Source organism: Amblyomma mixtum, chromosome 2, assembly GCF_055824585.1.
Source record: "Amblyomma mixtum isolate Tamu chromosome 2, ASM5582458v1, whole genome shotgun sequence".
Lineage (NCBI taxonomy): Eukaryota > Metazoa > Arthropoda > Arachnida > Ixodida > Ixodidae > Amblyomma > Amblyomma mixtum.
The window spans coordinates 182922384-182948227 of NC_143013.1; the positions used below are offsets into that span (position 1 = coordinate 182922384).

At 43.7% G+C, this 25844-nt stretch overlaps 1 protein-coding gene across 2 annotated transcripts in view; it reads left to right on the forward strand.

Annotated features, from left to right (window-relative positions):
- Positions 1 to 25844, forward strand: part of LOC149361771 (monocarboxylate transporter 12-like) — a 92583-nt gene that overhangs the window by 50031 nt on the left and 16708 nt on the right. The window contains exons 2-3 of one of the 2 annotated variants that reach the window (XM_089572810.1): positions 23050 to 23324; positions 24766 to 24909. In XM_089572810.1, the coding sequence (XP_089428936.1) occupies positions 23096 to 23324; positions 24766 to 24909 (373 nt within the window). In that variant the 5' untranslated portion in view covers positions 23050 to 23095. The remainder of the gene's footprint in view (positions 1 to 23049; positions 23325 to 24765; positions 24910 to 25844) is intronic. The other variant, XM_089572811.1, reaches the window with a different exon arrangement.

The following is a 25844-nucleotide window of genomic DNA, read 5'->3' on the forward strand; positions in this document are numbered from 1 at the left end:
GTCTATTGTATGTTGCGGTGATAACGACTTCGGAAGTTGCGAACCGTCGTTGCGCTATTTCATTCGGTTCGAAAGGCCTACAGAATCAATGTGCTCCCATTTCCAGATTACCTCCAGCACAATGCGTCGCACAACTATGCCTAAGGAAATATTTTGTTAGACATTCAAACGCCTTGCAGTACGCAGGGTTCACAGTCTACAATACAGAAAAGGTGCATTCATTAATAAATATTTTTTTCGGTGGTCCCAAGGACGCTTAAAACAGAAGAGAAACCGATCATCAGCTTTAGTTTCATAATATAACAGCGCAGAAGACGCCCAAAACGAAGAAATTATGACACGAGCATTGACTTTCAAATGACCTTTATTACACGCATGTATAAAAATAATCGCCTCCTTCCGAGACAGAGTTAAAAAGAACCTAACTTTTCAACACAGGTTACTAACTATGTTTCCGCTAAGGCGCCCCCAAAAAAAGCAATTCACGGCTGTCAAGTGCCACAAAATTTGGCCCTTTTTAGATAAAATGGGCCGTCTCCTTGCTGTTAAAGTGTTTTGTTTGCGAACCCTTGGCTCCGACCCATACTTTGGCTTGCGACCGGCGAAAGCTGGGCACCAAACGACCAACCCTGTTGTCACTTGGTAGCTTGTCTATGCGGTGTTTGCCACGCTGTGTCGAGGGCATCTCCTTTGTGACCGAGACCGCTACCCCCCACTCTCGAATGGTGTCTTGGAACGCACGCTACAGTGCGCGAAGTGGTGACACGGGTGGCTGATGAAAGAGGAACCACCCTTAGCAATATGGTAAGCCTCAACCACCTCCCTTACGGTCTGGTCACTAATATGTGCTAAATTCACTGGCGTTGAACAATGGGTTGCACGTGTTTGTTTTTTTTTTGCCTACAATGAATAAGAAGATTAGATTCCGTGCCGCTGCTCAGTGACATGCGTTGCTCACATGTGGAACACTTTGTTCAATGAAACGTTAGTGATTTTAGCACATAGTGACCAGCCAGTAAGGGAGGTGGTTGAGGCTTATCATATTGCTGAGGGTGGTTCCCATTGCATCAGCCAACCGTCATTGTCACTTGACAGCTGTGAACTGATGTTTTTGGAGGGTGCGTTTGGGGAAACGTACGTAGTGATCTGCGTTGATAGGATAGGTTCGTCTTAACCTTGTCTTGGCAGGAGGGGCCTAAATGTATACAAGCGTGTAATAAAATTGAGTTCAAAGTCAGTGCTCGTGTCGTCATTTCTTCGTTTTATGCCTTGTCTTCTGCGCTGTTGTATACTCGATTGGAGCCAACCTGCTTAGCTTTCTGGCTTTCTATGCTTTAGTTTTCCAGCAGATCCGAGCCACCTCGAGACCGTCTCAGCTCTCCGGACGCCGTTATCAACGTGTCATATCTGCTGGAGGTGCGCACTGCATGCTTGTAACCCCTATTTATTTATTTATTTATGCATACTGCAGCGCAATTTGTATGCGCTATGGCAGGAGTCGGAAAAACACAAAATGCAAGGAAACAAAATGCAGCAAAATGTACAAAGTGAAAAATACAAAAAGCTAAAATCTCAAATGAAATATCAAACAAGAAAGGAACTGTTAACAACAGGGTAAGAATACACACCTATTATGCGTCTTCAATGGCAGTTACAAAGTTTTGAAATGGACGAGAACGAATGGACCCAGGTAAGGAATTCCAGGCTTCTATTGAACGGGGCAAAAAACTGAATTTGAAAAAATTAGCATGCGCAAAATACGGTATCAAATTAAGCTCGTGATGACTTCTTGTAGATGATAATGGTGCAGTTAATGTAGTGGTTAGCTGAGAGCCTTACTGAGGAATTGACAACACAATGTAAGAATTTTAATGATTCAGTGTGGCGACGGGCAGACAGCGTGGTTAAATTCAATGAGAGAAGTGTAGAAGAGGTTGAGAAATCGCGATCATAACGATGACATATAAAACGCACAGCTTTCTTTTGGACTGCTTCTAAGATGTTAATTTCGAATTGCTTGTACGGGTTCCACACTACAGCTGCGTAATCAAGAACAGGGCGGATTAGAGATTTATACAACAGTAGCTTTGTGTCTTTTGGTGAATTGGGTAGCGTGCGTCGTAGATAACCTAGTTTTTTTAGTGCTTTATTACATACGTAATCAATGTGTTTAGACCAAGACATGTTATGCGTGAATATGACACCAAGATATTTGTACTGAGAGACCCTATCCACCACACGGCCATTGAAAGAGTAACTAAAATGGGAAACGGAAGATTTGTTACAGAAAGACATGAGGACGGTTTTGTCGAAATTAATTCTCATTTGCCAGGTACTACACCAACTACAAAACATAGCAAATGACTCTTGGAGGTGACGATGATCATTAGGGCCATTAATTACTTCGTATAAAACGCAGTCATCAGCGTAAAGACGAATGTTAGAAGAAATATTATGTTGCAAGTCATTTATATATATTAAAAAGAGTAGTGGTCCAAGGACGGAGCCATGAGGCACTCCTGACGTTACATCAACAGCAGCAGAATGAGAAGAATTATAGGAAACGAACTGGGAACGAGATGAGAGAAAGCTAGAAATCCAATCAACCAAGTGAGGATGGTTTAGTATAGCATTTAGTTTAGCAAGAAGCTTGGAATGTAGAACAGTATCGAATGCTTTCGAGAAGTCTATAAAAATGGCATCAACTTGGTTACCGACATCGAGGTTATGTAATATATCATGAGCAAATTCTGTTAATTGTGTTACCGTACTAAATCCGCGCATAAATCCATGCTGAAAGTTAGACAGCAAATTATTGGATTCAAGAAAAAGCATGATGTGTTTATGAATGACGTGTTCCAAGATTTTGCAAGACTGTGATGTCAATGAAATCGGTCTGTAGTTCGACAAGCACTGTCTATCACCAGACTTGAAAAGAGGGAGCACTTTGGCTAATTTCCAAGAAGAAGGAACGGTAGCAGATGCTAAGGACTTGTTGAATATGATGGTCAGATATATTGAAGACCACATGGAGTAACGAACCAGGAATGCATTGTGTATTCCATCTGGGCCGGTACATTTCTTAACGTCGAGGTTTAATACAAGATTTAGGATGCCATCAGTGTTTACCACAACATCATTGATTGCTGGAGAAGAAATTATATTAGTGAGTGGCGGAATGACGTTGCTATCCGGAACGAACCCCGAGTTAAAATATTTGTTGAAAGCATCCGATATTACAGCCGGCTCACTGATGACGTCATTATCTAATCTGAACGAAGTGGATGCAGTATCACGAGGTAAGATGGATGACCAAAATTTTTGGGGGTTAGTTTTTAACAGATCGCGCAGGTGGACACGAAAAAAGAAATCTTTGGCCATGCGCAACTTAAGATTAAGTTCTTTTTTTGCCTTGTGAAATCTGTCTAAGGTTATGGGATTGTTGCTTCTTCTAGATCGCCTTAGTCTACGAAAGCGACGAGATAAATGCAAAATGTCTCGAGTCATCCAAGGAACATTAGTATTTCTTTTCTTAGTTTTAATAGGAACAAAGCGTTGGACACAATCCTTGACAAGACACTCAAAGTAATCAGTAAGAAAATTTACGTCGTGGCTTGCTGAGAAAGCAGAGAATGTATCGAAACGATCAGCTAAAACCTCAATAATGGAATTGTCGTCAGCATGAGTGAAGTCAGGAAAAGTAGTAAACAAATAGGGTGATTTGGAGACTGGACAAGAGAGGGAAACTAACACGCCTCTATGGTCTGAGAGCCCATCAATTACTTGACAAGAGAAGTCATTTTGGGCCAAAGTAGAGCTTAGAAAAACTAAGTCGAGGATGGAATTCAGCCTAGTAGCACTAGAAACAACCTGAGTTAGTCCAAACAATAAGGAAATGTTTATTAGTTCTTTACAAATTGTAATGTCACGACCAAATGCAGACAACGATGGCCAGTGGATGCCAGGAGTGTTGAAGTCTCCCAAACAGATAAATCTTGATGAAGTAATGTTGATCTTGGTCATGAAATTTGCGACAGCGTGAAGGACATCAACGGAAGAACCAGGTGGACGATAAATAACACTGATTAGAATACTATAACTGTTCAGATAAACTTTGCACCACAAGGATTCTGTATCAGGTGGAGAAGGCAAAACTGAGAATCGTAAATCCGATCTTATAAGCAATGCCACACCGCCACCAGTACTGCAACTTCTGTCTAAGCGCACGGTAACAAAACCTGGTGGAGTGAATTCGGAGTCGTAAATTCCACTATGCAGCCAAGTCTCCGTTATGCCAATAATATGGGGGGAGTGAACAGAAATAAGGGACAGTAAATCTGGAAATTTTCTAACCATGCTGCGAGCGTTAATATTTAGAACAACTAGCTTATCAGGACGGCCAGAGCTAAGTCAGGGAGTCGATGATGCGGCAATCAAGGACACAGGCGCAGAACAAGCAGGATCATTGTATGCTTTTACCAACGAGTTAGAACTTTCATCCCAATTGTAACGAACCTTGTCAATGAAGACATGATCGAAACTTAACCTCACGACAGAACCGTTGTCACGAAAAGACACTGAGGCGTCCCATATTTTTTTACGAATGGACCTAACCCTTGCAGAAAAATCTTCTGTAATGAAGAAGGCAGAGCCCTTGAGTTTAGAGACGTTTTTAAAAACCACACTTCTGTCGTTGAAGCTAGAAAGATTTAGGATAACTGGACGAGTATAACCTCTGCGAGCTGCACCGAGCCTGTGGAAGCGCTCAATACTGGGACAGCTAATCTTCAATTTATCAGTAAATACAGATGAGATGCTAGCCAACAATGTGTCAGCGGTTTCGTTCGGCTCTTCTGAAACGCCGTGTATTATAATGTTATTTCTTCGAGAGCGGTTTTCAAGGTCATCATTCTTTTGCATCAGCTGTGTTACTCTGGAATTTAAAGAGTTTATTTCAGCGTGAAAATCAGAAATTACATTGGAATTTTCGGGCGTGGGTAAAGACTCTAATGCAGCCACACGAGACTCCAAAGCATCAAAGCGGCAAGCAAAAGACTGCTTAATGTCACGGGCCAACTGATTCTGCCCAGCTAGTATTCTAGAAAACATGTCAGACACCGAAGGATTCGAAGAAATTTCACTGTCAAGATTTACAGCGGAAGAACTCGCATGCCAACACGTTCTGGCAACTAGCCCACCGGTCCCCATTGGCACCGCCAGCATGCTCTGACAGTTGACAGGCGATTTCGATGAAGTTCCAATATTTCGGTAGCGCCCCTTGTTTTCACTTGATGTAGGTGAAAGCTTGAAGTGGCTCCAAAGCCAAAATTCAAAAACGTATTATGTTCTCCTCAGTGTCCGCGATGTCACGGGCCAACTGATTCTGCCCAGCTAGTATTCTAGAAAACATGTCAGACACCGAAGGATTCGAAGAGATTTCACTGTCAAGATTTACAGCGGAAGAACTCGCATCGTCAGCCTCCCCGAGAGTGAAATTGGAACCACTCGCAGACCGGGTTAAAGGTCTGGTACCAGATGTACTGCTTTTTGATAACCAGCCGGGATCCGCGTGAACCACTCTAATTGCGGTTACGCCTAGACGTTAAGGCAGCCGGCTGCTCTCAGCTATTCATCTAAAGTTTAGACTTATGCATTATAACTAACCGTGAATACGCATACGTCCGGTTCAGCGCAGCCTCCAGTGATCACGCAACCCGCGAGATGCACAGTCCATCGAACGCTTTTCCTGCGAAAACACGGAGGCCAGGCTCAAGAAAGTTGATCGCATATCCCTTTGCAACTGAAACGCTAAGGACTACAAGCTGAAACGTGTGTACTCTTTAATGCAGGGTTCAGCCAGCCACGCAGTTTGAGAACCGAGAGGTGACATTAATGACAGGGTGTTTCTTAAAGGCTCGGCTCTTAAAAGGGCTGTGAAAGGGTTTTCTTTGAAAACAGCCCAAAAAACGACACAGAGGGCAAGGATGTATACGGGACCGGTGCTAACTTGTTACATTGTTTTAGAAAAAAACGCCACTGCATCGAATATACAGGAGCCGATCGCTACTATCAAACGGTGAGCATGCGCAACGAAGAGCACATCAAATGAACAGAGCGTGGAAAATGTGAAAAGCACAGTGCCGTTGGGACAAAGGAACAAAAAGGAGAGAACGCCTATTCAAACTTAATCACAGCTAAACCGCGCTTTTTTATTGGTTGTCATAAAAGTTCCAGGACCAGCAACTAACACAGCGAAATGCGGAGATAAAAAATGTGGATCCAGTAAAAAGAGAAAGACGAAATGAGTGTACAAGGCTGATATGAAAACAAACAAGATATTTATAACTATACCGATTAACAAGAGAAAGGGATGGAAAAATTAACACGAGTGCACAAGGCTCCAACTAAGACAAACAGGTTCGAAAGAGGGGCGTAATGACAAAAGAGAATAGGCAATACAATTTGTCTTAGCGTGAAGCCTTGAGCACTCCCTTTAATCTTTCCTTCCCTTTTTCTCGTTACTCGTGATAGTTATGTCATACGCAAGGAATTCGCTTTCTACAGTAGTCGGCATCACACAAACGTAATCACCAGGCCTTCTTGTCACTGAAGGAAGCTTGCATCGACTACACTTTAAGGATGTGGTGTTTATCCGTCGTCAGTGTCGACGCGTGAACACATGCAGCGCAGTACGCGTCTCTACCTGCTCAACATACCGATAAAGCCGAGAGAGGGTACTCAGTTTTTTGTTTAATTGGTGACAAGTTGTCGCTGACCAGCTGATCTGCCAAGCCCCGGATGGGTGACAACCGAAGTCTCGCCCGCGTCGCTCCTCGTTAGAAAGCCTCTCACACCGCAGAATACCTGGCCATCGTAATTGCTGCTGTAGTCAGTCTATATTGACCAACCAGTGCAATGCCAACACGTTCTGGCAACTAGCCCACCGGTCCCCATTGGCACCGCCAGCATGCTCTGACAGTTGACAGGTGATTTCGATGAAGTTCCAATATTTCGATAGCGCCCCTTGTTTTCACTTGATGTAGGTGAAAGCTTGAAGTGGCTCCAAAGCCAAAATTCAAAAACATATTATGTTCTCCTCAGTGCCTGTGACTGAAACTTCGTGGAATGTATCTTGTTATGTCGAGTAAAAAAAATAAAATTGTTAGTGTTTAAAATTTTGCACCACTACCCCTTTAAGAACAGCAAGGTCACTGCTGCTTAGGCAAGAAAAACAAACAGAGATATCATAACTAAATAGAAAACAGGAAATAAGTGCAATGCATGTGTAATGCACGGAATAGAAGCAAAACCACACTAAAACATTGGGTGGACTTCAAGAGTAGGTGAATGCATGAAACAGTGGCAGTCACGGGGCTAAATGGGATCAGGAAATTTGAGGAGAAAGGTGGTATCAACTGGCAAAGGTGAGGGTTAACTGTAGATCAACTGGAGGAGCATTTTCGTGCACTGATTTTAACGGCAGATTTGCCCGACAGACAAAAACAATTCCACGAACGAAAATGACACTTTTTGCCTCTGAACTTCTAGCGGCAGTCTGCTGCGCTTTTAAAGATCAAAGCTCTAAGTGTGGCAACAGTGGCACGTTTGTTTTACTGACAAGAGGGTGTTCGTGAGGGTGCAAATCCCATTTTCGTTTTGCACCAAATGTGTTAATTGCGAGGTATGTTTAAGTAAAGAGGGGGCATCTAACATCGCTGCTATTTCCTTGCAGCCCTAAGAACAGTGCAGCGTACAGTTTATAGCATGCTTAACGACTATGGGAACAGCACTTATACCCCAACACGATCTGTTGCTGAAGAATTGGTTGAAAGTTTACAAACGATCGCGGCTGTAGGACGGGGTTTCGATGCGGCCGACGCGGCTGGGTTTCGTCGGAGGCAAAATTCAAGGCGCCCATATGTGAGTGCGCGTTCAAGAGGCTGAGTGGAGGGAATTATTCCACAGCGCTCCACTGAGGGCAAAAATTCTTAGGGACCTGAACCTGATCATGGAAATTGCTTTTGACAGCTTGCTTGACTCCTGAAGTTTTCAGTAATGCCAAGGGTTTAAGGTTGGTTTACAAAGCTTATCGTTCCGAAGTGACTCAGGCTATGCCGTAGTGGAGGGCTCTGGATAATTTCGACCACCTGAGGTTCTATAACATACACTAAATAGCACACGTGCCTCTAACATTTCGGCTACATCGAAATGCGACCACCGCGGACGGGATCTAACCCCGATCTTTCGGGTTAGATCTCTCGTGTTAGATCTTTTGACCATAACGACTTAACCACCGCGGTGGCTGTAAGGGTTTATGGCCTGTTAAGTAAAGGCTAAATAAATGAACATGCAGAGAAACCTAAAAGTGCAAATTAAGATGATTAAGCAAAGGCTGGATTTTCAGTGGTAATCCTTCAATGTGTGTTGTTGTGCAGCTTAGTAAAGGGCTCTCCCCCATTTTGTGCTTACGTCGCTCACGTACATGATTACACTGCACGTGACACAGTCAGTTTTCCCTTTAAAGATAAATGCGACTATGTGCAGGCCTAAGGTTCACTACGCAATGGCCTAGCCACCGAGCTACGCTTCAGGTAGGCCATTATGAAATCCCGGCCTAAAGAAACATTTCGATGAAACCTAATCGTTTTCATGTATTCTGAACACTATCATGTCACTCGAGAAGCACTAAAAAGTCATTTCCAAAGTCTGGCCTCAGGTTATTTCTGTCTTTCATTGAAAAAAGCGGGCGAAGCTGTGTAACAGTAGTAGTATTAACTGAGACCTCGATTTTTACTTGCTCAGTATAAAGCTGATGTTAACAAACATCAAAGCTTCAATGACTAGCTAGTATCGTACAAAAAACCACTCGCCTGAATAAATTGGAAGAAAACTATTATAATATACCAGATGTATTGGCAACCTTGAGGAAACTGTTTGTGGGCGAGGTTCACAAAGTTTTATTTGCCCATACTGCCAACCAGTTTTAAAAGTAAGGACTCAGGACCCTCTTTCAATCCTTCTGATACAAAACAAGAAAGCACATTTGCGATGAAAATATGTGCAAAGTTAAGCATATAGAGATGCAAATTTAAGTGGCTTGAATGCTATACAATGGTTTCAATAAAACAGCTATTACTCCAACGAGTGCGTACTGACGAACAGCCAGTGCTATCGATTGGCCATAGCATGTTTCATTTCTACAATTATATTTGTTCGTGTAAAAGCAGACGAAGAAAACATGCTGTAAATATAGCTACTGCATTCCTTTTGAAGTTTTCGCACTCAAAAATCTTTCAAGGCTTCTCCTAGAAAAGTCAGTGAAAAATGTGTTGAGCAGTTAAGATCATAGCATGGATAGTGACAAAGAGAAGGCACATAGAAGCTACGCTACTAACTTATATGTGCAGTTGCTTCCGTATACGAGGGGGGACCCAAAAGAAACCGAACTGAGAGCGCGCTGCTATTCGTAGACGTAGTAGAGAGTTCTACCTCTAGATGGGGTTAGCAGAGGCCTTCACTAAACAGCTGTGCAGACGACATAAATTTGTAGGCAAACATTTGAGCGTAGTGTTGTGTTTCGCTTGCAATTATTTTGTTCCGCCTGCGAAATCTTTATGGCAAATTTAAAAGAACGGAGAGTTTGTTTGAAGTTTTGTTTCCTGCTTGAAAACTGGGCAACGGAGGCTTATCAAATGTTGAAACATGCTTTTAAAGAGGATGCTATGAGCCGCACACAACTTTTGGAGTGGTTTGGGCGCTTCAAACGTGGTGAGATGAGTGTCGAAGACCATGCTCGTTCTGGGCATCCTTCAACGTCTCGAAACGATGAAAACGTTAAAAAAATCCGTCAAAAAATGAACAAAGATCGTCGTTTCACGATCGACCAAATTTCAGAATAGACAGGGGTGAGTTGGAGCTGCTGTCAGGGAATTTTTACTGAGCAGTTGCAAATGAGACGTGTTCCCGCTAAATTTCTTCCTCGCATTCTCGCACAGGATCAAAAGAACATTCGATTAAATTTGAGTAGGGATTTAAAAAAAGAGATTGAAAGTGATCCAAACTTCTTGACCAAAGGCATTACAGGTAATGAGAGTTGGTGTTAGGGGTATGACCTAGAAACTAAGCAAGCGTCAAGCCAGTGGAAGTCTCCCAACTCTCAGAGACCAAAAAAAAGCAAGGCAGTTGAAGTCGAACGTGAAGACAATGTTCATTGTCTTTTGTCATGTTCGTGGATTTGTGCACCAAGAATTTGTTCCCCCTGGCCAGACTGTTAACCAGCACTTTTATTTGGAAGTTTTAAGACGTCTGCGAGAGGATGTGCGGAGGAAACAAAAGGAACGTTGGCGATCAGGTGACTGGCTCCTTCATCACGACAACGCCCCCGCACACACGGCCTTACGAGTGGCCCATTATTTGGCCTCTCGAGAATGAACGGTCGTTGCCCACCCTCCATATTCACCAGACCTAGCCCCGTGCGACTTTTTCTCTTTCCAAGAATGAAAATATGCCTAAAAGGGAAGCGTTTTGGTGATGTGGAGGCCGTACAAACAGCTTCGCAAAGGGCACTGGACGATATCAAAGTTCAAGAGTTCCAGAGATGCTTCAAACAGTGAGAAAAAAACTTGACAAGTGCATCGCATTTCATGCAGAGTACTTTGAAGGTGACTGAAGGAAGTTTGTGCAAGAGTTAAAAAATAAAGTTTTTATACAAAAAATCCGGTTTCTTTTGGGTCCCCCCTCGTATATTGTCACATAGTGGTTACTGCAGTCCTGCGAGCAGAAAGACAGCGAGAATGGCTTCTAAACAAAACCACTTATTTGGGCTGACTTGCGCTCGAAAAGAACTTAATGACTAAGCGGCGGCGTAGCGACGGGCATGCTCAGCCTCGGCGGTCATCGGGCAGAATGCTCGCCGCTCTCGGCCCACGTTAATTTAAAAGCGAACTTTTGATATATTGCAAGTAAACTTACCAGAACATTCCAAACGACGTAGAATCGGCTCTGCCTGGATGCGACCAATCGAGATAAATCTGGCCGCGTCTTCCATCACCAACAGAGCGATAACGCGGCGTGCCGGCAGTTTTGAAAAATCAAGAGGCACTTCAAAGATTCGCGGCAGTACATTGAGAAAACCAACAGTCACTGAAAGCAAGGAAACCATAGGGCAATGATGTTTTTTTTATTTTTGGAGCTATCAATTTAAAATCAGCTGTGTAATTATTTTATAGCTGAAGGAAAATTGATAAAAAGTGGAAGAAAAAGTGTAAGACATTCCTAAAGGTACCATATAATCGGTTGACTACAGTGTCCCACATCACATTACATCCTTCACAGCTAATGACGCACAGTCTTGCAAACACATTGGTCATCAGCGACTGCATTATCACTGATCTCTCACCTATGTCGCGCAGAAGGTCATCCGAAGGAAAGCTGCATATATATATAAATATATATATATATATATATATATATATATATATATATATATATATATATATATATATATATATATATATATATATATATATATATATATATATCTACGCAGCTTCCACCCTCTCGGTTCGATGACGTTCTACGTCACACCTGCGGTAACTCAGGACGTTCTACGTTCGCCGCTTATGAACGTGGGTGGCGCTGATGAACATTCTCAAGGTTAGGTTACTTGTAAAACATAAATACCCCCGAAAGCAGAAGATTTGATAGCCGTCGCCGTAGCTCAGAGGTAGAGCACCGGACGCGTAATTCGGAGGTCGTGGGTTCGGATCCCACCGGCGGCAGTGGTTGTTTTTTCTTCTGCTTTTTTTTTCTTCTGCTTTTCTAATCAACTAGCTTTAAGCGACAACATGTTCAGTAATATCTAAATTGATCAACACCACAAAATAAAAAAACAAAAAAAAAATTAAATATCCCCTGTGCCCCTTGGTTTCTGTGGCTGTTGGCTTCTTTCATATATATATATATATATATATATATATATATATATATATATATATATATATATATATATATATATATGTGGCGCAAAAGTAAAGAATATTTTAAGGTTACTTTAAAATTGCTGTCATTACACAACGAAGAAAGGATTTCTGATAATACCAACGACGAGAAATGAGCCTTTTCTTGCTACCTAAATGCAGACGATATAAAGCACGCATGGATAAGCGCATGAGTTAGGGCTTGGTAGCTTAAGAGCGAAGAAATCTGGTAGCATTGTGTTCAAGAGGTATCCATTTACACATTCTCAAATCTAAACAACCGATTGTAAGACACATTGAGAGTAGCTGCAACAACGAAATGCTATTTCTAAAAATGTCTGCTTGTTTTTTATGAGGGCTCAAAAAAGCCAAAATTAAACCAAGTGCAGTACACGTTAAAGATCCCCAGGCGGTCAACATTATTCTGCAGTCGTCCGCTACAGCACCTCTTTTCTTTAGTTCCCTCCTTTATCCTTTGCCTTACGTCACAGGTAAGCTGTGCACGGTGATCTGAGACAGTTACTATGCCATTTCCTTTCATCAACAACAAATTTTCAATTTTTCAAGGATGGAGCTTTGAAAAGGCAGAAGTACAAACTGTGCAGTATAACCATATGCCGTGGCAAAAAGCCAGCAATACATGTGCGCTGATGGCAGCTTTTTGAGCTCACTGCAAGGGTGCTATGCCATACAAAGATTAGTGTCATCGTGCAATGTTAGATTACTGACTGACAATTTCGGTCTCTGCACCAGGACTATCGCTAAAGCATCGTTGTAGGTCACATTGCTTTTAAAGGGACAAATTAATATTTTGGATGAATATTTTAGAACATTTTAGAGAGAATGAATATTTTAGAGAACACAGATGCATAACAGGCAACAGGTGTGCAAAAGTCACTGCGCCTGAAGCAGGCTCAACTCCTTTTGGTTAAAATCAGTTGTGTCAAGAGCTACGTGAGCGGCTATGTTTCATACAGATCTACAACTCATGTAATTATAAGCTGACATACTGTTTTGAACTACATGTAGAGCTCTGCATGCATTTCTAAACTGGGTTGCAAGCCGAAAGGTGAGAATATTTCACTTTAAAAGAACAACTCCCATGAACGGCTGAGTAGGGATGGCGCAGCCGAAGGCAGCAAGCTCAGATAGCCCAGCAGATGATGGCAGCTGGCAACTGCAAATAAATCTTTTTGTATCTTTTTTGGTATCAAATCTGTATATTACTGCCAATTTAATTTTAACCTGCGTTTTTTTCTGTTTGAAGTCGGTTGCTGTCAAATACTTTGAATGTTTCTTTTAATTTGTTGTTTGTTTTTGTATAGGAGGGCAGGACTTAGTCAGGTGTTGTTTAACGCCTTTTGCCTGTTCGTCCTTGGTTTATGCATGCATTGTAAACCAAAAATAAACCAATAAAAAAATACATCCAGACCAATAGCTGTCAGTGCGACCGCTTTTTGTGAGATCATATGACCGCAACAACACCATACTTTGCTCGGAACAGCAATACGTTTCATTAAACTGCGAGCGTTAAACCAAAGCAATGTGTGTGCGTCGCACAAGACGTTTATTTAAATCCAAGTCAAAGTTTTATCAGTCCAAATTAGCCAGGACTATTGGTTCATTTGGATTAAGAAGAATGCGCAACGCCAAATATCTGTAAAGCACGTCCAGCGGCTCTAGACTACCAAGAGCCAATGAAGGAAGAGCTCGATCGTCTGCAACAGCAAGTCATCCTAGAGCCGCTGCAACACGCCGGAATGGCCACACCTGTTTCATGTGGACGCGCAAAAGGGACGGAACATTTCGGTTTCCGACGACCGTAGGAGCACTGTTAACGCTGTGGTCAAGAAGATGGCGTACCCACACCGACAACCGCGTAGGAATTCGCAAAGTTTCGCGGAGGTACCATCACCTCAACGCTGGAGCTCTACCAGGATTATCAACAGCTAAACGTCGGCGATGAGACAGCCGCCCTGCTCACTGCCAACGCTGCAGAGATTGCCGAGATGGCACGGTTACAGAGTTGGTGCGGCTGCTAGGCCTAGCCTAGACACATGATAACGGACGAAACCGCAGCAATAAACTCTTTCAATACCGGAAGCCAAAGACCCTTTATTTCCGCCAGCGTCTATAAATATAGGGCTGAACAAGCGCATCTACAAACACCACCAAGAGGCTGTTCAAGGCGAAACAGCTTCCTTTGGGAATATGTGCTGCGCCAGACATCTTAACAGCGCATGATGGAGACGACACTGGCCGGAATTCCAGGGGTGAGTGATTATCTTGACGATATTATTCTCAGTGCGAAGGATACTACAAAGCATGCGCAACGTCTAGATGAAGTCGTGTCGAGGCTAAGCGAGAAAAGTCAACGCCTCAAGCAAAAGAAATGCCGTTTTGGCATTAACTCAGTCCAGTTTCTAGGACATAAGATTGACGCTCAAGTTGTTTATACGACAGCGGAAAATTTCCAGGTAATCCTTCAGGCACCAAAACTAACTGACACGACCTCTCTGCAGGCTTTCTAAGGGCTTCTGGGATTTTATGATTGGTTTTTATAACAAAAACAAGCATAGCAACGGTTGCCACAGAGGTGTATAAATTTCTCGACAAGAACAAGTCCTGGATGTGGGCGAAAAAGCACCAGGCTCCTTTCGATGCGCTTATGAGGATGATTCGCACTTCGACAGTGCTTGGGCATTATGACGACACAAAGCCTCTCCTTCTGGCCGTGGATACGTCAACATATGGATTCGGCGCTGTTCTCATTGACAATGATGCGTTCGGGAGAGAGGCTCGCATTGCATTCGCGTCGCGAACTTTGGGGAGCGCAACAAAAAACTACTCTTATCTTGACAAGGAGGGTCTAGAGGTAGTTTATGCCGTGAGTGGTTTTCACCAGTATATTGCTGGCCACCCCATGACCATATTAAGGGATCACCAACCGCTCCTGGGCATCATTGGAGAAAAGAAACAATTACCCAGGTACTCTCACCTAGGATGCCCGATGGTGCCTTAAGTTAGCCACGTACGACTAATATTTCGTGTACAGGCCTGGACACCTGCACCAAAATGCGGGCGCACTCGGCAGGCTGCCACTGTCCGCCCAAGTACACGGGCCACGCCTGCTTTGAGATGTATTCATGCTGGCTTCCGTGCCCAGCGTCGAATTGTCCCCTCGTCAAATCGCGAAAATGAGCCGGTAGGACCCATTGCTTTCCCGCGTAGTGAGAGCTGGCTTAATTGGAGAGCTCGATGTCTGCTTTCACAAAACTTGGACCCGAGCTATCGCTACAAGGAAGATCCCTTATCAGAGGTACCGGACTGGTCGTTCCGGCGAAAGCGAGAAAAGACGTGCTCCATTTTGCATACTCTTGTCACTGCACGTAGTGGCTATGAAAGCATGCGCTCGAAGCTTTTTTTGGTGGCCCGGTGTCGACAATGACATCGAGTACCACGTGAAAAGTTGTGCGGCTTGCTGCCAGCATCAAAGAGCGCAACCTAAAGCATCACCTCAAGATCGGAAGCGCGCGACTGCACCACGGCACGCAATACACGCCGACTGCGCTGTCCCCGTGGAGGAAAGGATGCTGCTATTTGTTGTCGACGCATTGAGCAGGTGGCTCGAAGAGCGCTACACGCGGAACATACAGTTACCAACCTTTATTGAAGAACTGCAGAACGTGTTTACAACTTTCCCCATTACCGGAAGACTGGTAACAGACAAAGGCGACTCCTTTTTTTTTCTCCGGAAATGGAAGATATCCTAGAGAAGAACACGTATAACGCGCATGACAAGTGCCCCCTATTATCCGGCCACGAATGGGAAAGCGGAAGGAAAGGTCTTTGAGACAAAGCAAACTTTGGCCAAGGATCAGTCTGGAGCAGTTGCTAGCAGACTGGCTCGGTTTCTGCTCCAGCAGCACCGAACCGTTTCAGTAACCACGGGCAGAACGCTAGCCGTACTCATATTAGGTCGCGAGCTCTCAACGGCACTCACACGCATTCAGCAACTACCTGCTGAAATGGCGAAGACGACCTCTGACCACGGCGTGACTAATTAACCGAGAATAGAGCACGGAGGACAATCGGCCTTTCCCCGCTACTTCTCAGGAAGCCCTGCTTGGATTGAAGGAACCGTACTGATGAGGCTCGCTCCTCGACCTTGGCTAATCAAGTCTAAAAGCGGAACGTTTGGTCGGCACCTTGATCACATAAAGAGAGGTGCAGAAGCCTATCGTACGGAAGATCCGCCGCCGTACGATCGGACGAGCGGGCAAGCAGGAAGTAAACAACAGTGCACTGAGCCGGCTCCTTATGTGATCACGCTGCCAGCGGAAACTTCGCCTGCACACGATCTGTCAACAGCGCCGGCATTCCCAACATGGAGAAGATGCGGCCCGTCTAGACGATGGTGCACAGGAAGTTCTTGCTAAAACTAAAGACTATCTTGAAAAACGATCTACTGTTGGCGTGGGTACAGGCATATCTATCGTCTCGATCTCAGTCCATATCAATCGGCAATGCATGTTTGAGCCCAGCTTTGGTAAGCTCCGGTATCCCACAAGGGTCAGTACTTGGGCCATTGTTCTTTTTAATTTTTATAAATGACATTGTTAAAGAAATTCCTGTCAAAATCAAGCTGTTTGCCGACGATTGTGTATTATATCATGAAATACGAACTGCTGCTGACCAGCTTTTTCTTAATGACGCCTTGGCTAAAATTCACGATTGGTGCTCAACGTGGCAGATGAGTATTAATACTAAAAAACAGTTTCAATGTCTATGACGCGGAAGAAGCAACCATTAAGTTTTGCCTATACTATTAATATCCATCCCCTGTCTACCGTGGACAGCTACAAGTACTTGGGATTAACGATTAGCTCTGACCTACGGTGGAACAAACACATTTCTAATATTAAAAATAAAGGTATGAAAAAACTTGGCTTTTTAAGAAGATTTCTCCGGTACTCCACACAAGAAATTAGGTTACTAGCTTACAAAACTTTTATCCGACCTGTTTTAGAATACGCCTCTGTTGTGTGGGACCCTTATACTAAAGAAAACGTTAAAACACTCGAAAATATTCAAAGAAAGTCAGTGCGATTTATTTGTAATTCATACAGTTGGCAGACGTCCCCTACCATGCTACTTGAGAAAGCAAATTTAGAGTCTTTGCAGCTCAGGAGATACCGCGAGAGGCTTAAATATATGCTCATGATTGTTCACAACAAATTAAGAATTAACAGCAGCAAGTACATTGAGCTCGTCCCGGGTCGTTCGACACGATCCTACCATTCTTTAAAAGTAAAGGAATAATCATGCCACACTGAAGCATACAAGAATTCTTTCTTCCCCCGTACTGTGCGGGAATGGAATGTCTTCAAAGCGAAAGTTTTAGAGGCTTCTACTGTGGAGTCGTTTACGGCGTCGCTTAGGAATTTGTAACAATTTTGCAGCATTCAACATTTCCTTTTTTTCTTCTTTCTTTCCCCCAGTGCTCATTTTGACGTGAGATGTCGTCTAATATTGGATAATGTTGTTTCTTTTCATCGTTCATTTTTTCGGTATTGTGTGCTGAGTTGCGAGTGCCTCAAGGAGATTTTCTTTTTGTCAAAGTGTATTTTACACCCACTCCTGCTTAAGGCTTTGCAATAAAGCCAGCAGTCTTCTGTAAATAAAAAATAAATAAATAAATAAACTAATCCAAAGGATCCACGCAACAGCTGAGAACTGCGCTAAGACGTCACCGTGAACAGCTTTCCACCCGACCGATAGGGTGACAAAATCTAAGGAGGAAGCGATGTCGTTATCGCTCACTAAGCGACGCAAGGCCTCTCCAGCAGCCCTTGACTCATTCGCGTCGCGCATACAAGCCAGTCGTGTCAAAGAAACTAGCACTGGCCGACAGCTTCTAATAAAACTAGCACGACTATTTTCCCTAACAACACCCAAGTCGTACGGTCCCAAGGAATGACGCATTCTCCATTCCCCCTGCCCTCCTGCACTCCCATGGCACCTGAAGTGCTATTGAAACGGGTTCAGCTAAATTAAGGACAATGCAGCGAGCTATGAAAAGAAAAATTATAGGTACAACCTTAAGAGGCCGGAGGAAGTCGAAGCGGGTGAGGGCTTCGGCAGGGCATGTAAGTAAATCAAGAGAAAGAAATGGGCAGAAATGGGAAGAAATGTATGCGAAGGCAAGATAACCGATGGTCCTTAAGAGTAAAGGAATGGATTAAAAGGGAAGGAAAGCGTAGCGGCGTGCGGCAGACAGTTAGGCAAGCGGAAGAGATCAAGAAGCTTGCGGGGCTAGGGTGGCCCCAGCTGGCGCAGGACAGGGTTAATTGAAGAGTTATGGCAGGGGCCTTTGTCTGCAGTGGGCTTAGCCAGGCTGATGATAATGATGAGGAATATGCAGCTGCCAATTCATCTGAAGGGTCTGACTGGGCAGCTCGGAAATGGCTGGCGTGTGCTTTAAATAGCATGGAACTTGTGAAACGTCATTTCGAAGGTAATATACTTTAAGATATGGCATGTGCTATTTCTTCAACTGTTCTGCAACATGGAAAAATAGGATAAACCGTATTCTCAAGAATATGGCTAAGAGTGTCATCTATTCAATACCCCATAAACAGCAAAGTGTATTCCTTTCTTCAGGTCTGCCTTCCTTTGACATTGTGTTCAAACAAGTCACTGTACTCAGATATTTCTGGAACTATGAATTTCGGTTCCACAACGTTAAACCAATCCCATTAAGAAAAGTTTCTCGATATATTGTCCCTGCAGTGCGAACTCATTTTGGTATGTCTATGAGGTCATATTATATCCCATATATATTCAATGAGATGCCTGATAATGTTTTCAGCTTGAACACTCGCAGACAGTTACGTGATGCTATTGCCGAGCTTGAACAGCTCTAGTGCATATGTTTTAATGTACACAAAACAAAGAATTGATTTGGTAACACAGGTTGTTGCTGCTGCCGGACGGCGCCCTACAAGCCCAATTGAGGCTTTGGCGCGTCCGCGTCTTGTATTGTTTCTTTGGTGTGAATAAAGTATTTATTATTATTATTATTATTATTATTATTATTATTATTATTATTAAGACCTCATGATAAATATCTGCTGTGGATCCTTACCTACCTGACATACATCAGCAGGCTGCTTTTCACCGAATCGTGTGTTTCTGATATTGACCGACGCCGCGTGCGCTGTATTTGCTTGCAAATGCATTTGTTTGAACCATACCGCGTAGAACGACCCATGCAAGGAAGGAAGTTGAACGGCATCATAAGCAAATCGCACGCCGTAGCAGAGGACGGCGCAGACAACACCTGCTTCCGCGTTCAGTGGCCGCCCGCACCTGCTTTGTAAATGCGCTATTGGTATATAGCTCTCGCCCAACCTGATAACTTAGGAAAACCAGTGGTAATACGCTGCGGGGATGCATTAAAAAAAGCCGTTACTTAGATAATGCATGTTACTGGATACATGACCAAGAAATATTTTCAGCTGTTAGTTTTGTAGTTTACAGGCACATTATTTTCGGTTTAAACAAAGAAAAAACACCACTACAGCAGCGTTGGAACCGACTTGAGCAAAGCTTTGCACTACCGGATGCGTAGTATCGGCTGCGTTGCACGACGGCTAGTTCCTTTCTATGAAATAAAATAACTCTTCACAAACAACGTGGAGTTTTCATTGCCAGCATCTCCGTCACAGGTAGCATGGAATAAGGGGGCCAACAGAAGTGGTTAGCACAGTGCAGGCACTTCAGCGAGCAGTTAAATATTAAAAAAAAATTGGATGATAACTATCAGTGATGTAAAAAATAGCGCACAGGGAACACACGGGACGGAAAGTAAACGACGCAGACAAGCGCTAACTCGCACTATCAGTGATCAGTGATACCGAAATCGTTAGAAGTAATATATTCGTCTCCAATCAATTGCAGATCACTGCACTACCACTCACATAAATAGTTTTCTCAGCTCGTTGCCCATCTGCAGTTATAGAGAGTTAGGTAGAAGTATGGCATGCCCCTTTTTTAAACTCTAGGTAGGAGTAGGTTAATAGCACAAATCATTCACTTCACAGGTACCGTCGATCACCTACTAGCTGTGGTGGTTGTTCTGCTGGACACATTGTCGACTAATCTGTTTTGGCTGTCGCTGTCGCCGCAACGCCTTTTAGCTTCGAGAATTGCTTGGCCGGAATTAAAACCAGGCCACCAGCAAAACCAATGTACGGAATGTTTTATTGGTATTATCCGCACTGTTTACGCGAAACTGCGTTTGGCAACTATTGCAAACAGATCCCAGTGACTAACTGCTGTGAATTTCTTCAGGGGTGGCATTCCGAAGTTTATGCTTTTTACTTCAACTTGGCAACCATGCAGCACAGCAGTGGGTGCAAAAAACAGCTGTAAAGATTTTCTCTTTTCTTTGTCCGTTTTAGCATGCGCTCTAACAAGGAAAACAAATGCGGCAAGTCGCACTTGCTGCAGCGCATTCTCTCTGGAGGCGCACATCGTGCTTACTGCAGCTGTTTTGAGTCTACTCACAATCCGCTCGTATTTCTCGGTGAGTGGAGCCCTAACTTGCGCAGCATGAACATGTTTAGTGCCTGTGTACAATCTCCTTGCGCACACCGGAATATGTGGCCGTTCGAATGAACCTAAAAAATTCAGTCAATTCCAACCAAGCCAGCTCAAGCACTCAAACCTTCCTCTGACCGAAAACCACGACGCAACCAGCTGGTGCACATTGATTGCCGACTTCAGCTTAGAAACCTGGATAATACATTTTGCGGAGCGTCAAAAGGTAAGCCGCGTTAGCACACAGCCTTGTTTTTGAATCAAGCAAAGGCTCAGTGCACCCTGTCTGAGCTTGAATTCTTCACATCACGTGATTAGCTATTACTGTGCGCGTGCGATACATTCCACGTTTTTTTTTTAAAACTTTGCTTTGCCGCATACCGGAACGACGGGTCTCCTGCACTGACCGGTTGAGTTATGGTCTGACTGATGAATTACACTCTCACAACAAAGAGCATATGAAGGTCATAAATAGGAAGTTTCAAGGAGTGACTGCGATAATTGCACAGGCTATTTCCTCGCCGCAGTAGAGATATGTCAACCCTACGTTTAGGTAAACAAGAGCTTTAGAACCCTCGTGCTTATACTCGAGAATTCATGCTTTCAGACCGCAGTTTTCTTTGTTACTACATTTCATTTAAATTGAACAGCGGGCTTCCTAACTAAATGAAAGCGAATTTTAGCTTGCATGCAATTCTGAAACTGAATGCGCTTGCCTTTTGAAATCAGGATACTTTCATTGGTTGTGAAAATTTGTGACCTTTAGCGGTGTTGTCTGCGCAAGGGCGATTAACGGCTAAAACTACTCTGAGCTGATAAGCATCTTTACCTTTCTGCCGCCGGCTGCCAACAACAAGGATTCGAATAAAACATCGACGAGTGCCAGTTCTGAGCAAAGGGTGGAACCGAGACGAACCTTATTTTCACTTGCACAGACTTGCAACTCAGCTTACGTACTTTGAGCCAAAGCACATGAAAACCCTCTCATTTGCGCTTTTTATAACCCTCCCGCTGCATTAATGTTTCCAACCCCCCGCAGTGGCTGTGACGTGCATCGCAGTAATGCTCCCATGTCCAGATACCGTAACGCTTCCGATATGTTGCACCACGCCTGCCAAGAAATCGACGCAGGTTCGTCGCAGTTCTTCGAAACATTAATGCAGAGAAAAATCTGCAATTCTTTACAAATTCCTTTCTGCACTTCCTTACACACATTTTTCTGCAATCCTTTGCTATTATTTATATTATTTTATTCTTGTCGTTTCCTGCTTTTTATTTTGATCTGATTTTTCTCTGTGATTTTTTTATTATTTTATTTTTTTCCTTTCGCTAAATTATTTTGTTATTCGTTTTCGTTAATTTGGTTTAATTTATTATTCTTTGATTTCATTATTCTATTATTTGTATTTTGCATCCGGCTGCCTCTCAAGGCCATTTTGCATAGTGACATGAGCTTGAAAACGCGAGGAATTTATTTTATCGTTTCTAGTTAGAGCTCCGCTCTATTTAAAGGTCGTTTTGCATACCGACATGACCTTGATGAACGGGAGAAGTACAGAATTCGCTCTAAACTACCACGAGGGTTTGACCTAAATATTCTTGGGACAGTGAAGTAGGGTACGGCGCTAACAAACGTACACGCCCCAACAGCACATTCGGTGCAGAACCAGCAAATGTTTAGCGCTAGAAGCATTACAGTGAAAACGTAGCAGGTTTATGCCTCTTGAAGGTCTCATAGATGCTTATTTGAATGGCGTGTCAGTTCGTGAGGTAAGGAAGAGGTATCACTCGCGATTGCTCTTGCTTCGTTTACGTTTATATGCTCGTCTTCTGCTACTTCAGTCTTTTTGATGCAAGAGAAGAGAAAGTGGGATATTTTATGCTGAACAATGTAGCTAGGGCCAACAGTGGTTTCCTCATGAAAATGAGGTGATTATTCCGGTATCAGACAGAACATGTCATAATGCTTTCCGGCGCTGGGTTGTAATGCGTGAATAAAGGAGCAAGCAAGAAAGGAGGTAAGAAAGTTCAAAATTGTGCCTTGGTATGGTGTGGTGGGGTTAACGCCCAAGATGTTCTATGCGCTCGAATAGAGGTTCTAGCAATCTCCAGATTAACTGATTCTCAGAACTTAAACTGCGTACAGACAATAAGAAATCGGTGATTTTTGTCGTAAAGGATTTAATATCTGGGTGGTATGTTTACGAGTGAATTACTAGCTAGCTCTTTTGCTGTGTGTTGCCCATCAATGGGCATTTATGTCCCCGGGCTCGTTTCCATTGATTTACAGAAAAAAACAGATAGTTTTCATTTCGCTTACTGCTTGACTAGAACAGTTAACATGTTAGCGGAGATACACCGAGATTAACTGACTGGAGATAATCAACTTGCCATACCTGTTTATAATTATGTTACCTGGGCCATCACTTGAAGCTTTACTTGCTCCTCACTGTTGCTTCCTTCCAAGCAGGCAGCCTGGACCCGTCACCGCCTTCTCGGTCATTCGTAGCAGCATGCGGACTACGCCTTCTTCACTGATTCCAAGGCCTTCCCAGTCGCAGTGCCTGGCCGTTGACAGCTGCTGGGGTGTGCCTGTGCTCGGGGCTCTCGCGACCCTCGTGGTCTGCGTGCCAGCTTCTTATATGGGCCTCCTCTTCGTATTTTTCGTCGAGGACTACGGCCTCAGCCGTGCGCAGGCCTCTTGGCCCCAGAACATACTCATCGTGGGCTCACAGCTATCCGGTAGGTATATCTGAGTAGGTTCCATTTGCTGATATGACCCTGTCGACTTCAATAAATTGCAGCAGTGAAATCAAAGACGACTTTAGATAGGCGCACACAACTTTAAATAAGGAATTCAGCGCAAAGTGCGGCTTAAGTGTGCAAATATCTTCTCAAATGAAAACAGTGAAGTGATTACACTTGGTATAGATACTGAAGGGTAAGTAGAGGGAACACAGGAGGAACGCTGACTCATAACTGAAGGGTTAATCACATCACCCAAGACATTATAAGGAAAGTGGGGCCAATCAATCAAACAAGCAAAGAACAACTAAACGCACGTGTTGCTATGTGGTGTCGAAATTGCGAACCTCCCTGCCATGCAGGAATACAGCCGGCTTGTTGACACACAACCTTGTTTTTTTCTTCATTTCGTATGGTTTCATAATCTCTTGTGTTAAGATGGTTAAGTGACTGAACAATACAACATTATAATGGAACGATGGGAAGCAAGAATTGCAGTCTCTGCAATGGTCAACTAGATTAGTATGTTTATTTATAACCAAGACATTTGCATATTCCTTTACATGTGTGTTAATACAAGGCCAGTCTGTCCAATGTAGACTTCGCGGATACCGAGTATTGTTTGGTCGGGTTGTGATGTTGGCCCAACTTTATTGAGAGATTATTTGGGGCACTGAGTTTATATCTAATTATATGTGATATTTTCAAGCCAGGCAATAAAAAAAGAAACATTTCAAATGTTATTGACTGTCTGGCTGACGTCTTCACTAATCCCAAGATGCCAATTTAAATTCCCGAAGCATAGAGTCACTACTATAGCGGTGCGTTTTGTGTATTTCATCCTCACCCACTGCAGGGCGAATGCCTCTCCCATGCCTCTCCAATTAACCCTGTCCTTCGCCAGTTGCGGCCACTGTATCCCCGCAAACTTCTTAATCTCATCCGCCCACCTAACATTCTGCCGTCCCCTGCTACGTTTGTTTTCTCTTGGAATCCACTCCGTTACCCTTAAGGACCAGCGGTTATCCTGCCGTCGCATTACATGCCCTGCCCAAGCCCATTTATTTCTCTTGATTTCAACTAAGATGTCATTAACCCGCGTTTGTTTCCTCACCCACTCCGACCTCTCCCGATCTCTTAACGTTACACTTATAATTTTTCTTTCCATAGCTCGCTGCGTTGTTCTGAACTCAAGCTGAACTCTCTTTGTTAGCCTCCACGTTTCTGCCCCATAGGTGAGTACCGGTAGGATACAGCGGTTGTATATACTTTTCTCTTCAGGGATATTGGTAAGCCACCATTCATGATCTGATGATTTGTGTATATAAAGGTACCTATATCTGCAGAGCGCATCAGACAATTTTCGCGGCGCTTTCCATAGCAGGAACGCGTCCTCGGGCGCTGCGCTCTCTGCCACATAACTTCGGGCTGCTTTCAGGTCTTGCGGTCGGTGCGCTACAACAGCGCTTTGCGGTGGCCGACGTCGCAGTGATGAGCTCCGTCCTTGCGTCGGTTGCCCTGGTTGCATCTGCATTCTCAAGACACGTCGTGTGGATGTCAATAACGCTGGGTGCAATGTACGGTAAGAGGTCCGGTTTACATGAGCTCTTGCCTGATAGCTTTACGGATTCCTACGCTAAAAGCAATACCGGCGGCCTACATTAGCAATGCAGATGCCTCTGAACATCGTGCTGTCATTAAACGCACGCCATAATCTCTATAGCATGCTTCAGTGTGCCGTGTCTTTTTACAGTTGCAAATGTTGAGGGCATGTTTTGCGAATTTTCGGCATTGGTATAACATGAATGAGCAACGACGAGGATAGGAAAGTTGAGCTACTGAGTGCGCAGCGTACTACATTGCAACGATAAAAGCCTTGCAATCTGCTACGCTGCGCACGACACGTTCTTGGTTTCCTCTGGGCGCTGCCGCTGGTGGTCGGGTTCCCGGTATTTCAGTACGGCAGCGATAGCACAGCAGACGGCATGCTAAAGGTATTGATTAGTTCTCGCAGTCTTCCGTGTCTCTCGCAGGCGAGAAAAATGGCAGTTTGGCTGTCAGTCCTCTAGGACGCATTGAAGAAGGCTTCACGGCTGAGCATATAGAGAGAACACAAAGCGGCGGTTGTTTTCGTTTGTACTATCAGAGTTACCTTAACGGTCTCAAGGTCAGATCAGATTGCTGTTGGCGGGGGAAGAGAGCCACGGTACCGGGACACAAACGAAGAGCGAAATACGGCACTTAGTTCCAACTTACTACTGATTCGGATCGCCATTCGGGTGAATACAAACCAGCATTTTCCAAAAAAAGCAGGGTAAAGCAAGAAAAATGAGAAAAATTGAGACGAAACTGGTTATGAAAAACATATTCTTAACAGCAATAGCGCATACAACATAATAAAGAAAAGAAACTTAATCAGCAGTAAAAAAAAAATTTTATTCCAAGTACTGTCACAAAAAGGCAAAACACAAATAATTCCGAGATATTGGATTCCCAACGCTTCAGTGATCTCTCTTG